The sequence below is a fragment of the Sciurus vulgaris genome (genome assembly GCF_902686455.1).
Source record: "Sciurus vulgaris genome assembly, chromosome: 2".
NCBI classification, from domain to species: domain Eukaryota; kingdom Metazoa; phylum Chordata; class Mammalia; order Rodentia; family Sciuridae; genus Sciurus; species Sciurus vulgaris.
In genome coordinates this window covers 129,533,875-129,546,102 of record NC_136462.1, presented here as the reverse complement: position 1 = coordinate 129,546,102, position 12,228 = coordinate 129,533,875, and the positions used below count along the sequence as shown (strand labels likewise).

The 12,228-nt window shown below is 59.7% G+C and overlaps 1 protein-coding gene across 6 annotated transcripts in view; it reads left to right on the top strand.

The window, feature by feature from the left end:
* Window positions 1-3,907: 3,907 nt before the first annotated feature.
* Window positions 3,908-12,228, top strand: part of LOC306650401 (uncharacterized protein) — a 178,814-nt gene continuing 170,493 nt past the window's right edge. For all 6 annotated transcript variants that reach the window (XM_079122437.1, XM_079122436.1, XM_079122440.1 and 3 more), the window contains exons 1-3: window positions 3,908-4,649; window positions 7,192-7,312; window positions 9,855-9,975. In XM_079122437.1, the coding sequence (XP_078978563.1) occupies window positions 9,929-9,975 (47 nt within the window). In that variant the 5' untranslated portion in view covers window positions 3,908-4,649; window positions 7,192-7,312; window positions 9,855-9,928. The remainder of the gene's footprint in view (window positions 4,650-7,191; window positions 7,313-9,854; window positions 9,976-12,228) is intronic.

The following is a 12,228-nucleotide window of genomic DNA, read 5'->3' as shown; positions in this document are numbered from 1 at the left end:
ATGCTGGCCTTGAACTTGTCATCCTTTTTGTCAGCCTCCCTAGTCCAAAAGGGTGTTCTTGAGCCTACTCACTTATAACTTTGCTTCTAACTGTGGGTTGAAAATTCTAAGGAAAATCAGATTTTAAATCTTAAGAAGAAACCGTGCTATTAGGATAATTTGTAAGGTTCTAATTCAGTCTTCTAAAAAGCATAGGGGTTTGGTCCTGAGTATTTAGTCTTGCCCCTTCCTCATTTGTAATATATAATACTACTAATCAGTTGGCCTCAGGCACAGTTCTAAAGCTACCTTAAGACCATGAAATGAATGATTGCATTCTGCCCCTACACCTTGTTCCTACTCCTTGCAAAATTATTGCTGATTTGTGCTGCCATTTACTCATTTATTTAATAAAGACATTCAATCCAAAAAAAAAAAAAAAAAAAACCATGAAAACCTGAGGAGGAGGGAAAAAAATGGAGAAATGATATTTGGTGTAATAATGATCAAGATATTGATATTTTCAAAATCAAACACAGGTACCAAACCAGAAAGCCAGAAAACTCAGAGTACATAAAGTGGATAAATAAGAAATTCACATAGGATTTTGAGTTGTTCATTTTTAGTGTATAGAAATACATTTGATTTTAATTATGATTTTTTCTTTCTTCATAGCTTTATTGAGGTAAAATTGAAGTGAAATAAAATGCACATGTTAGAAATATGTAGTTTGATCAGATTTGACATGTTTTGACATATATGTAACCAATACAATCAATATAAAAAGCATTTCCACTACTTTTTAAAAAAATTTAGTTCATGCACTGTTTCCTGCATGATTTATTGCATAAGAAATCAATCACATTCATATATATAGAACCCCACTCCCACTTGTCAACTACTTCAAAATTAAAGAGCACACTTATAAATATCTCACATGTCAAGGGAGAAAGCATAAGAAAAAGTAAATAAAAAGTACTTGACCTATGTGGTAATAAAAGCTTAATATATCAGAATCTCTGGGATGAAATAGTACTAAGATGAACATTTTTAACCTAAAATGCCTGTACATAATTTTGAAAATTATTTTCAAAATAGGCAGTAGGAAGGAAAAATAAGTGTAGGAGTAGAAATACATGAAATAGAGAAGAAATAATACAGCTTAAAGTTGATAAAAAATTTAAAAAGTCTAATCAAGATAAAAGCAAGAACATAAAATTAATATAAATGGAAAGGGAACTATCAGAATAACCCTACGGATGCTAAAAATATATTAAGGTGATATTATAATTACATGCAAACGTGTGATAGCTTACATAACATGATTTACATTAGAGAAGGATCTGTGTTGCTGAGAAGAAAGTCTATTCATTATTATAGATGGATAAAATATTGTTTATATGTTTTTAAAGTCTAAATTGTTGACTGTAGTTTTTTAGTTCTGTAGCTTCTTTATTTAGTTTTTGTTTGGAAGATCTTCCAGTAGTGACAGAGCATGTTAAAATTACCCAGTATTATTGTGTTGTGGTCTCTTTGATTCTTGAAACTTAGGATTTGTTTAATGTAGGTAGGTGCTCCAGTGTTTGGGGCATAAAAATCTATGATTGTTATGTCGTGTTGATATGTATTTCCTTTAAACAGTATGAAATGTAATTCTGTCCCTTCTGATTAGCATTGGCTTAAAGTCTATTTTATCCGATATGAGGATAGAAAATCCTGCTTATTTATGTCATCAAGGTGAATGATGTTTTTTGTCCATCCTTTGAACTTTCAGTCTGTGGATGTCTTTGCCTATGAGGTGAGTTTCTTGAAGACATCATATTGTTGGGTCTTGTTTTTAATCCAGTTTGTCAGTTCTATGTCTTTTGATTGATGGATTGAGGTCATTTATATTGAATGTTATTATTGATAAGTGATTTTTATTCCCTTCCATTTATTATTTATTTCTTCTTTTTACTTTGAATTAGTTTTACCTTTGATTGACCATTCTACTAGTGTAGTTTTTTTTTTTTTTTGCTGGTTTTCACTTTTATTTTTCATTTCTTCTTCTTGAAATATTTTATTGAGAATGTTTGTTATACAGGATTTCTAGTTATGAATTTTTCTATTTCTGTTTATCATTGAATGTTTTTGTTTCATTGTCAATTCTGAAGGTTAATTTTTCTGGTTATAGTATTCTTGGACAGCATCCACTTTCTTTCAGAGCCTGGTGTCTATTATTCTAAGATGATCTAGTTCTGAGGGTCTGCATTGAAATCAGCTAGGTCTGGACTGGTTTCCCTCAAAATGTTACCTTTGGTTTTTCTCTGGCAGCCTTTACAATTTTATCCTTATTCTGTATATTAGGCATTTTCATAATAATGTGACTTGGTGTGGGTCTGTTGGAATTTTGTTTATTTGGGGTCCTATAAGTCTCCTGTATTTGATTTTCCACTTCATTCTTTACGTTTGGGAAATTTTCTGACATTATTGTATTGAAAAGTTTGTGCATTCCTTTGGATTGTATCAGTGAGCCTACATCTTTCCCGATAAATCTTAAGTGTGGTCTTTTCATTTTATTCCATATTTCTTGGAATTTGTGTTCATGGTCTCTTAACATCTTTTCTCCATGGTCAACGTTGTTTTCAAGATTATATATTTTAGTTTCATTGCCTGAAAATGTCTCTTCCAAGTGATCTAGTCTGCTGGTGATGCTTAACATTGCATTCCTAATTTGGTTTACTGATTCCTTCATTTTGAGGATTTCTGCTTCATATTTTTTTCAGAATCTTTCTTTATTGAAGTGATCTTTCACATCCTGTATTGTCTCTGATTTCACTCCTTACATCTTCGTTTACTTTGCAGATCATTTTGATTATGTATATTCTAAATTCCTTCTATGACACTTCTTCCACTGTGGTATTGTTAGATTGTTATTGAAGTATCTAGGTTTCCTTGGGGTGATTTGTTCCCTTTTTCATGATTTTTGTTGTCTACCCATCTAGCAGAATGGATCTGAGGTACTAGAGTTTCTACTCTGTGGATTTAAAGTATCCCTGGAGGTTTGTTGTACTTTACTTGCTGAGAATCTGCCCATCTGCTTTCTTGGTTTAACTCCATTGAACAGCCAAAAAAGGGGCTGCCTCTATTCATTCATCTTGAAAACCTCCTAATTGTGATTTTGTATCCTGATAGTTTCCAGATTTGAGGTACTAAGAGAGTTCATTTTTGCATGTGTCTATATTGCCTTTGGGGTTCTTTACTCATGCTGCCTGTAAATACAGATAATTTGCTTTTTGATGTGCAGTTATATGACTTTTATGTAATTTTCTCAATTAAATAGTCAAATCAGTGCTTAAAATACTGTGTAAAAAATAGTTATGCTCATGTAGTTTACCTTAGAAAAACAGTCTTTATAACCTGAGTATGATGTAGCCTTGGAATTATTATTTTTATTTCTTTCTATTATTATTTCTTTTATTGCTTCTTGCGCTTGTAGTGTGTCCTGCAAGACCCAGGCCGAGGAGGCGGGCAGGGCGTTGGCCTGCCTTTCCAGTGGCAGTACCCTGGGATGGTGCGGCAGGCCAGTGGGCGTGTCCGTGGGTGTCATGCGGCTGCGGTGGTCCGTTTGAGCTCCTGGGGGTTGAGGTGAGGCGGCTGCAAGCGAGTGTGGTTGGGCAAGTGCAGCCAGCGAAGGAGGTTTTGGTTCCTGGCAGGGGCGTGCGGCAGGCCAGGAGACCGGTTGCTGGGGCTGTGCTGTGTGCTGGCCGTTGGCGAGGGCTGAGGCAGAGTTCGGCTGAGGGCCTGTGCCAGGAGAGGAGGGAGGAAGAGGGCCCAAGTGTGCAGGCTCTCAGAGGTGGCGCGGGCCCCTTTTGTCCCGCCAGAGGCCCAAGGTGGGCGCGCTGGGAGCCAGGAGCGGCCCCGGGTGGATTGCCTTGTCCCGCCCTGCATGCTGCTCCGGGGGTGGTTTTGCAGGCCACGTCCGGCAAGCAGGGAGACTTGAGTCGCGCTGGGCCCTTGCCCGTGGCCGGTTTGGCCTGAGCGCGCGGGTGCAGGAGCGCCGGGGGTCCCGACTGTGGCGTGTCCTGGTGGGCATGCAGCGCGGTGCCATGAGGTGGGCAGAGCACAGGGGTGGTGTGGTGGGAGGCCCCTGAGGCGAAGGGGCCGTGGCAGGATGGGACGGTAGCGCTGCAGTGTGTGTTCGCCCACGAGGTGGAACGCTGGCCTGATTTGTGAGCGAGGGTGCCGTTGTGCAGCTGCGGGTGAGATGGGTCTGAGGGCCCTGGAGGACGCCTGAAGCGCGGAGGGCATCAGCGTCGCACGGCCCGCCAGGCCGCCGGGAAGGGAGCCTTCCGTGGCGCTTCCCCGCCGTTGGGCCAGGTGTGTCCTCCCAGCCGCGGGGTCCACGAGTTCCTGCGTGGCCCGCTGAGGGAGGGGGACGCGGGGTAGGCAGGTGTGAGCGTGTGGGTTTCTGGGCCGGCGGCCGGACGCCCGTGTCGGAGGCCTGGGCCCTGGTGCACAGTGTGTCCCTTTTCTCACGGATGCGTGTCCTTCGTGTACACTTGCTCAGGCGGAGTTGGCGTGGGAGGCGTGGCGAGAGCCTGGCAGCAGGGTGCCCAGCTTTGCCGAGGACGTCGGGCCCCGATGACCAGCTGGCATCCGTGTGTCCACGGCGCTGTGTGGCGAGGACGGTAAGCAGTGCTCGGACCCCGGCCCTTGCCCTCCACCCTGAGGACCTGGCTGAGCTGCGAGGGCCACGTCCTCCGTGGCCGGGCAGTGGGCCGCGCCTTGGGCAGGCGTGGAGTGGAACTCCCGTCCCCGTGGCTGGGTTGGCCCGGGCCTGGACCCTGGGCGCTGCCAGGGGTGTCGCAGGTGGCCGGCTGGTCCCGTGCCCGCGCAGCGACGCGGACCTGGTGGCCTCGTCCGGCGTGCTGGGATCGATGATGAGTCCTGCAATAACATTCCTTGGAAAAGCTGAACAAAATGAGTGAAAACTCACTACCGTCTCGCTCATCGTGACTGAGGTCCAGCACGTTGGCAGCGGCCAGGGACAGCAGTTCCCGGGTGTTCCCGTTCCCCGGGCAAGCAGAGGGGGTGCCCCTAGGCCCGGCGGGTGCGCGGAGGGAGGGGCTGTGGGCGCCCCTGCTGCGGGGGGCGAGCGCGGGGCCCGGGTGGCGTGACCGTGGTGTCGTGGGCTGTGCCCGGCCGCTTGGCGTTGGTGCGGTAGGAGTCCTCAGTGTGCAGGTCGGAGGGCAGCTGGCACCTGCGTGTCCGAGCGCAGGCCCTGGGAGTGCTGGCAGGCCGTGGAGTCCGGTGGGTGCCCGGGCAGTGCCCTGGTCCACTTTTGCCTGGGGGCGAGGTGGTTGGAGACCTCGGGTGGGGCGTGGAGTAGGAGGCAGCAGAGAGGGAGGGCCCAGGAGTGTGGAGGCACGGGGAGTCCTGGGAACGTTGGAGGGGCCGCAGCGCGTTGGAGGCGGCGTGAGACGTGCGGGCATTGGCGTGTGGCCCGAGCCCTCGTCCGTGCCACGTGCGCGGGTGGCCCGCGGAATGAAGAGTGTGGAAGGTGGAGGGGGCCCGTGTGGTGGGTGCAGCGAGGCACGTTAGGGAGATGCGAGTTCGGTCCTGGGTGGGCGCGGGTGCCCGTGTGGTGTGTCCTGGAAGACCCAGGCCGAGGAGGCGGGCAGGGCGTTGGCCTGCCTTTCCCGTGGGAGTGCCACGGGGGGTGGCGCGGGGGGTGGCCGGCTGGGAAGGCTGGAATGGCGGTGTGGCATTCCCCAGACTGGCCCTGGTGCCCAGTAGGGGCAGCGATTGGAGTGCGGGCCGCAGGGCCGCATGCAGTGCAGGGGCGCCCCAGCGGGTCCGCAGGCGTCACTGCGTGGCCGCCTGGGCCTGGCAGTGAAGGCGAGCTTCCCAGGGCGTAGGTAGCCTTTGGCCCGGGGCAGTGGGGTGTTGCCGCCGTCCCTGTTCCCAGGGCCGGCTGGCCTTGCCGGCACAGCCCCTGTGGGTTGGCCCTGCCTGCGCGTGGACCTGTTCCCCCAGGCCTTGGGGGGACTGTGCCTTTGTCCCCGGGCGTGCGGGCTGGGGAGCGTGCTGTCCGTCGGGGCCGCCGGAAGGCTGCCTCCTTGTCCCGCGGGGTTTGTGGCCCAGGTTGCACTCGCCCCGGGCGCTCCGGGGCTGGCGTGGGAGCTCTTCTGCCTGTGCATGGTGTCCTGCGGCGGCGAGGCCACCCTGCGCTGGTGCGGCAGGCCAGTGGGCGTGTCCGTGGGGTGTCATGCGGCTGCGGTGGTCCGTGTGAGCTCCTGGGGGTTGAGGTGAGGCGGCTGCAAGCGAGTGTGGTTGGGCAAGTGCAGCCAGCGAAGGAGGTTTTGGTTCCTGGCCGGGGCGTGCGGCAGGCCAGGAGACCGGTTGCTGGGGCTGTGCTGTGTGCTGGCCGTTGGCGAGGGCTGAGGCAGAGTTCGGCTGAGGGCCTGTGCCAGGAGAGGAGGGAGGAAGAGGGCCCAAGTGTGCAGGCTCTCAGAGGTGGCGCGGGCCCCTTTTGTCCCGCCAGAGGCCCGAGGTGGGCCCGCTGGGAGCCGGGAGCGGCCCCGGGTGGATTGCCTTGTCCCGCCCTGCATGCTGCTCGGGGGGTGGTTTTGCAGGCCACGTCCGGCAAGCAGGGAGACTTGAGTCGCGCTGGGCCCTTGCCCGTGGCCGGTTTGGCCTGAGCGCGCGGGTGCAGGAGCGCCGGGGGTCCCGACTGTGGCGTGTCCTGGTGGGCATGCAGCGCGGTGCCATGAGGTGGGCAGAGCACAGGGGTGGTGTGGTGGGAGGCCCCTGAGGCGAAGGGGCCGTGGCAGGATGGGACGGTAGCGCTGCAGTGTGTGTTCGCCCACGAGGTGGAACGCTGGCCTGATTTGTGAGCGAGGGTGCCGTTGTGCAGCTGCGGGTGAGATGGGTCTGAGGGCCCTGGAGGACGCCTGAAGCGCGGAGGGCATCAGCGTCGCACGGCCCGCCAGGCCGCCGGGAAGGGAGCCTTCCGTGGCGCTTCCCCGCCGTTGGGCCAGGTGTGTCCTCCCAGCCGCGGGGTCCACGAGTTCCTGCGTGGCCCGCTGAGGGAGGGGGACGCGGGGTAGGCAGGTGTGAGCGTGTGGGTTTCTGGGCCGGCGGCCGGACGCCCGTGTCGGAGGCCTGGGCCCTGGTGCACAGTGTGTCCCTTTTCTCACGGATGCGTGTCCTTCGTGTACACTTGCTCAGGCGGAGTTGGCGTGGGAGGCGTGGCGAGAGCCTGGCAGCAGGGTGCCCAGCTTTGCCGAGGACGTCGGGCCCCGATGACCAGCTGGCATCCGTGTGTCCACGGCGCTGTGTGGCGAGGACGGTAAGCAGTGCTCGGACCCCGGCCCTTGCCCTCCACCCTGAGGACCTGGCTGAGCTGCGAGGGCCACGTCCTCCGTGGCCGGGCAGTGGGCCGCGCCTTGGGCAGGCGTGGAGTGGAAGTCCCGTCCCCGTGGCTGGGTTGGCCCGGGCCTGGACCCTGGGCGCTGCCAGGGGTGTCGCAGGTGGCCGGCTGGTCCCGTGCCCGCGCAGCGACGCGGACCTGGTGGCCTCGTCCGGCGTGCTGGGATCGATGATGAGTCCTGCAATAACATTCCTTGGAAAAGCTGAACAAAATGAGTGAAAACTCACTACCGTCTCGCTCATCGTGACTGAGGTCCAGCACGTTGGCAGCGGCCAGGGACAGCAGTTCCCGGGTGTTCCCGTTCCCCGGGCAAGCAGAGGGGGTGCCCCTAGGCCCGGCGGGTGCGCGGAGGGAGGGGCTGTGGGCGCCCCTGCTGCGGGGGGCGAGCGCGGGGCCCGGGTGGCGTGACCGTGGTGTCGTGGGCTGTGCCCGGCCGCTTGGCGTTGGTGCGGTAGGAGTCCTCAGTGTGCAGGTCGGAGGGCAGCTGGCACCTGCGTGTCCGAGCGCAGGCCCTGGGAGTGCTGGCAGGCCGTGGAGTCCGGTGGGTGCCCGGGCAGTGCCCTGGTCCACTTTTGCCTGGGGGCGAGGTGGTTGGAGACCTCGGGTGGGGCGTGGAGTAGGAGGCAGCAGAGAGGGAGGGCCCAGGAGTGTGGAGGCACGGGGAGTCCTGGGAACGTTGGAGGGGCCGCAGCGCGTTGGAGGCGGCGTGAGACGTGCGGGCATTGGCGTGTGGCCCGAGCCCTCGTCCGTGCCACGTGCGCGGGTGGCCCGCGGAATGAAGAGTGTGGAAGGTGGAGGGGGCCCGTGTGGTGGGTGCAGCGAGGCACGTTAGGGAGATGCGAGTTCGGTCCTGGGTGGGCGCGGGTGCCCGTGTGGTGTGTCCTGGAAGACCCAGGCCGAGGAGGCGGGCAGGGCGTTGGCCTGCCTTTCCCGTGGGAGTGCCACGGGGGGTGGCGCGGGGGGTGGCCGGCTGGGAAGGCTGGAATGGCGGTGTGGCATTCCCCAGACTGGCCCTGGTGCCCAGTAGGGGCAGCGATTGGAGTGCGGGCCGCAGGGCCGCATGCAGTGCAGGGGCGCCCCAGCGGGTCCGCAGGCGTCACTGCGTGGCCGCCTGGGCCTGGCAGTGAAGGCGAGCTTCCCAGGGCGTAGGTAGCCTTTGGCCCGGGGCAGTGGGGTGTTGCCGCCGTCCCTGTTCCCAGGGCCGGCTGGCCTTGCCGGCACAGCCCCTGTGGGTTGGCCCTGCCTGCGCGTGGACCTGTTCCCCCAGGCCTTGGGGGGACTGTGCCTTTGTCCCCGGGCGTGCGGGCTGGGGAGCGTGCTGTCCGTCGGGGCCGCCGGAAGGCTGCCTCCTTGTCCCGCGGGGTTTGTGGCCCAGGTTGCACTCGCCCCGGGCGCTCCGGGGCTGGCGTGGGAGCTCTTCTGCCTGTGCATGGTGTCCTGCGGCGGCGAGGCCACCCTGCGCTGGTGCGGCAGGCCAGTGGGCGTGTCCGTGGGGTGTCATGCGGCTGCGGTGGTCCGTGTGAGCTCCTGGGGGTTGAGGTGAGGCGGCTGCAAGCGAGTGTGGTTGGGCAAGTGCAGCCAGCGAAGGAGGTTTTGGTTCCTGGCCGGGGCGTGCGGCAGGCCAGGAGACCGGTTGCTGGGGCTGTGCTGTGTGCTGGCCGTTGGCGAGGGCTGAGGCAGAGTTCGGCTGAGGGCCTGTGCCAGGAGAGGAGGGAGGAAGAGGGCCCAAGTGTGCAGGCTCTCAGAGGTGGCGCGGGCCCCTTTTGTCCCGCCAGAGGCCCGAGGTGGGCCCGCTGGGAGCCGGGAGCGGCCCCGGGTGGATTGCCTTGTCCCGCCCTGCATGCTGCTCGGGGGGTGGTTTTGCAGGCCACGTCCGGCAAGCAGGGAGACTTGAGTCGCGCTGGGCCCTTGCCCGTGGCCGGTTTGGCCTGAGCGCGCGGGTGCAGGAGCGCCGGGGGTCCCGACTGTGGCGTGTCCTGGTGGGCATGCAGCGCGGTGCCATGAGGTGGGCAGAGCACAGGGGTGGTGTGGTGGGAGGCCCCTGAGGCGAAGGGGCCGTGGCAGGATGGGACGGTAGCGCTGCAGTGTGTGTTCGCCCACGAGGTGGAACGCTGGCCTGATTTGTGAGCGAGGGTGCCGTTGTGCAGCTGCGGGTGAGATGGGTCTGAGGGCCCTGGAGGACGCCTGAAGCGCGGAGGGCATCAGCGTCGCACGGCCCGCCAGGCCGCCGGGAAGGGAGCCTTCCGTGGCGCTTCCCCGCCGTTGGGCCAGGTGTGTCCTCCCAGCCGCGGGGTCCACGAGTTCCTGCGTGGCCCGCTGAGGGAGGGGGACGCGGGGTAGGCAGGTGTGAGCGTGTGGGTTTCTGGGCCGGCGGCCGGACGCCCGTGTCGGAGGCCTGGGCCCTGGTGCACAGTGTGTCCCTTTTCTCACGGATGCGTGTCCTTCGTGTACACTTGCTCAGGCGGAGTTGGCGTGGGAGGCGTGGCGAGAGCCTGGCAGCAGGGTGCCCAGCTTTGCCGAGGACGTCGGGCCCCGATGACCAGCTGGCATCCGTGTGTCCACGGCGCTGTGTGGCGAGGACGGTAAGCAGTGCTCGGACCCCGGCCCTTGCCCTCCACCCTGAGGACCTGGCTGAGCTGCGAGGGCCACGTCCTCCGTGGCCGGGCAGTGGGCCGCGCCTTGGGCAGGCGTGGAGTGGAACTCCCGTCCCCGTGGCTGGGTTGGCCCGGGCCTGGACCCTGGGCGCTGCCAGGGGTGTCGCAGGTGGCCGGCTGGTCCCGTGCCCGCGCAGCGACGCGGACCTGGTGGCCTCGTCCGGCGTGCTGGGATCGATGATGAGTCCTGCAATAACATTCCTTGGAAAAGCTGAACAAAATGAGTGAAAACTCACTACCGTCTCGCTCATCGTGACTGAGGTCCAGCACGTTGGCAGCGGCCAGGGACAGCAGTTCCCGGGTGTTCCCGTTCCCCGGGCAAGCAGAGGGGGTGCCCCTAGGCCCGGCGGGTGCGCGGAGGGAGGGGCTGTGGGCGCCCCTGCTGCGGGGGGCGAGCGCGGGGCCCGGGTGGCGTGACCGTGGTGTCGTGGGCTGTGCCCGGCCGCTTGGCGTTGGTGCGGTAGGAGTCCTCAGTGTGCAGGTCGGAGGGCAGCTGGCACCTGCGTGTCCGAGCGCAGGCCCTGGGAGTGCTGGCAGGCCGTGGAGTCCGGTGGGTGCCCGGGCAGTGCCCTGGTCCACTTTTGCCTGGGGGCGAGGTGGTTGGAGACCTCGGGTGGGGCGTGGAGTAGGAGGCAGCAGAGAGGGAGGGCCCAGGAGTGTGGAGGCACGGGGAGTCCTGGGAACGTTGGAGGGGCCGCAGCGCGTTGGAGGCGGCGTGAGACGTGCGGGCATTGGCGTGTGGCCCGAGCCCTCGTCCGTGCCACGTGCGCGGGTGGCCCGCGGAATGAAGAGTGTGGAAGGTGGAGGGGGCCCGTGTGGTGGGTGCAGCGAGGCACGTTAGGGAGATGCGAGTTCGGTCCTGGGTGGGCGCGGGTGCCCGTGTGGTGTGTCCTGGAAGACCCAGGCCGAGGAGGCGGGCAGGGCGTTGGCCTGCCTTTCCCGTGGGAGTGCCACGGGGGGTGGCGCGGGGGGTGGCCGGCTGGGAAGGCTGGAATGGCGGTGTGGCATTCCCCAGACTGGCCCTGGTGCCCAGTAGGGGCAGCGATTGGAGTGCGGGCCGCAGGGCCGCATGCAGTGCAGGGGCGCCCCAGCGGGTCCGCAGGCGTCACTGCGTGGCCGCCTGGGCCTGGCAGTGAAGGCGAGCTTCCCAGGGCGTAGGTAGCCTTTGGCCCGGGGCAGTGGGGTGTTGCCGCCGTCCCTGTTCCCAGGGCCGGCTGGCCTTGCCGGCACAGCCCCTGTGGGTTGGCCCTGCCTGCGCGTGGACCTGTTCCCCCAGGCCTTGGGGGGACTGTGCCTTTGTCCCCGGGCGTGCGGGCTGGGGAGCGTGCTGTCCGTCGGGGCCGCCGGAAGGCTGCCTCCTTGTCCCGCGGGGTTTGTGGCCCAGGTTGCACTCGCCCCGGGCGCTCCGGGGCTGGCGTGGGAGCTCTTCTGCCTGTGCATGGTGTCCTGCGGCGGCGAGGCCACCCTGCGCTGGTGCGGCAGGCCAGTGGGCGTGTCCGTGGGGTGTCATGCGGCTGCGGTGGTCCGTGTGAGCTCCTGGGGGTTGAGGTGAGGCGGCTGCAAGCGAGTGTGGTTGGGCAAGTGCAGCCAGCGAAGGAGGTTTTGGTTCCTGGCCGGGGCGTGCGGCAGGCCAGGAGACCGGTTGCTGGGGCTGTGCTGTGTGCTGGCCGTTGGCGAGGGCTGAGGCAGAGTTCGGCTGAGGGCCTGTGCCAGGAGAGGAGGGAGGAAGAGGGCCCAAGTGTGCAGGCTCTCAGAGGTGGCGCGGGCCCCTTTTGTCCCGCCAGAGGCCCGAGGTGGGCCCGCTGGGAGCCGGGAGCGGCCCCGGGTGGATTGCCTTGTCCCGCCCTGCATGCTGCTCGGGGGGTGGTTTTGCAGGCCACGTCCGGCAAGCAGGGAGACTTGAGTCGCGCTGGGCCCTTGCCCGTGGCCGGTTTGGCCTGAGCGCGCGGGTGCAGGAGCGCCGGGGGTCCCGACTGTGGCGTGTCCTGGTGGGCATGCAGCGCGGTGCCATGAGGTGGGCAGAGCACAGGGGTGGTGTGGTGGGAGGCCCCTGAGGCGAAGGGGCCGTGGCAGGATGGGACGGTAGCGCTGCAGTGTGTGTTCGCCCACGAGGTGGAACGCTGGCCTGATTTGTGAGCGAGGGTGCCGTTGTGCAGCTGCGGGTGAGATGGGTCTGAGGGC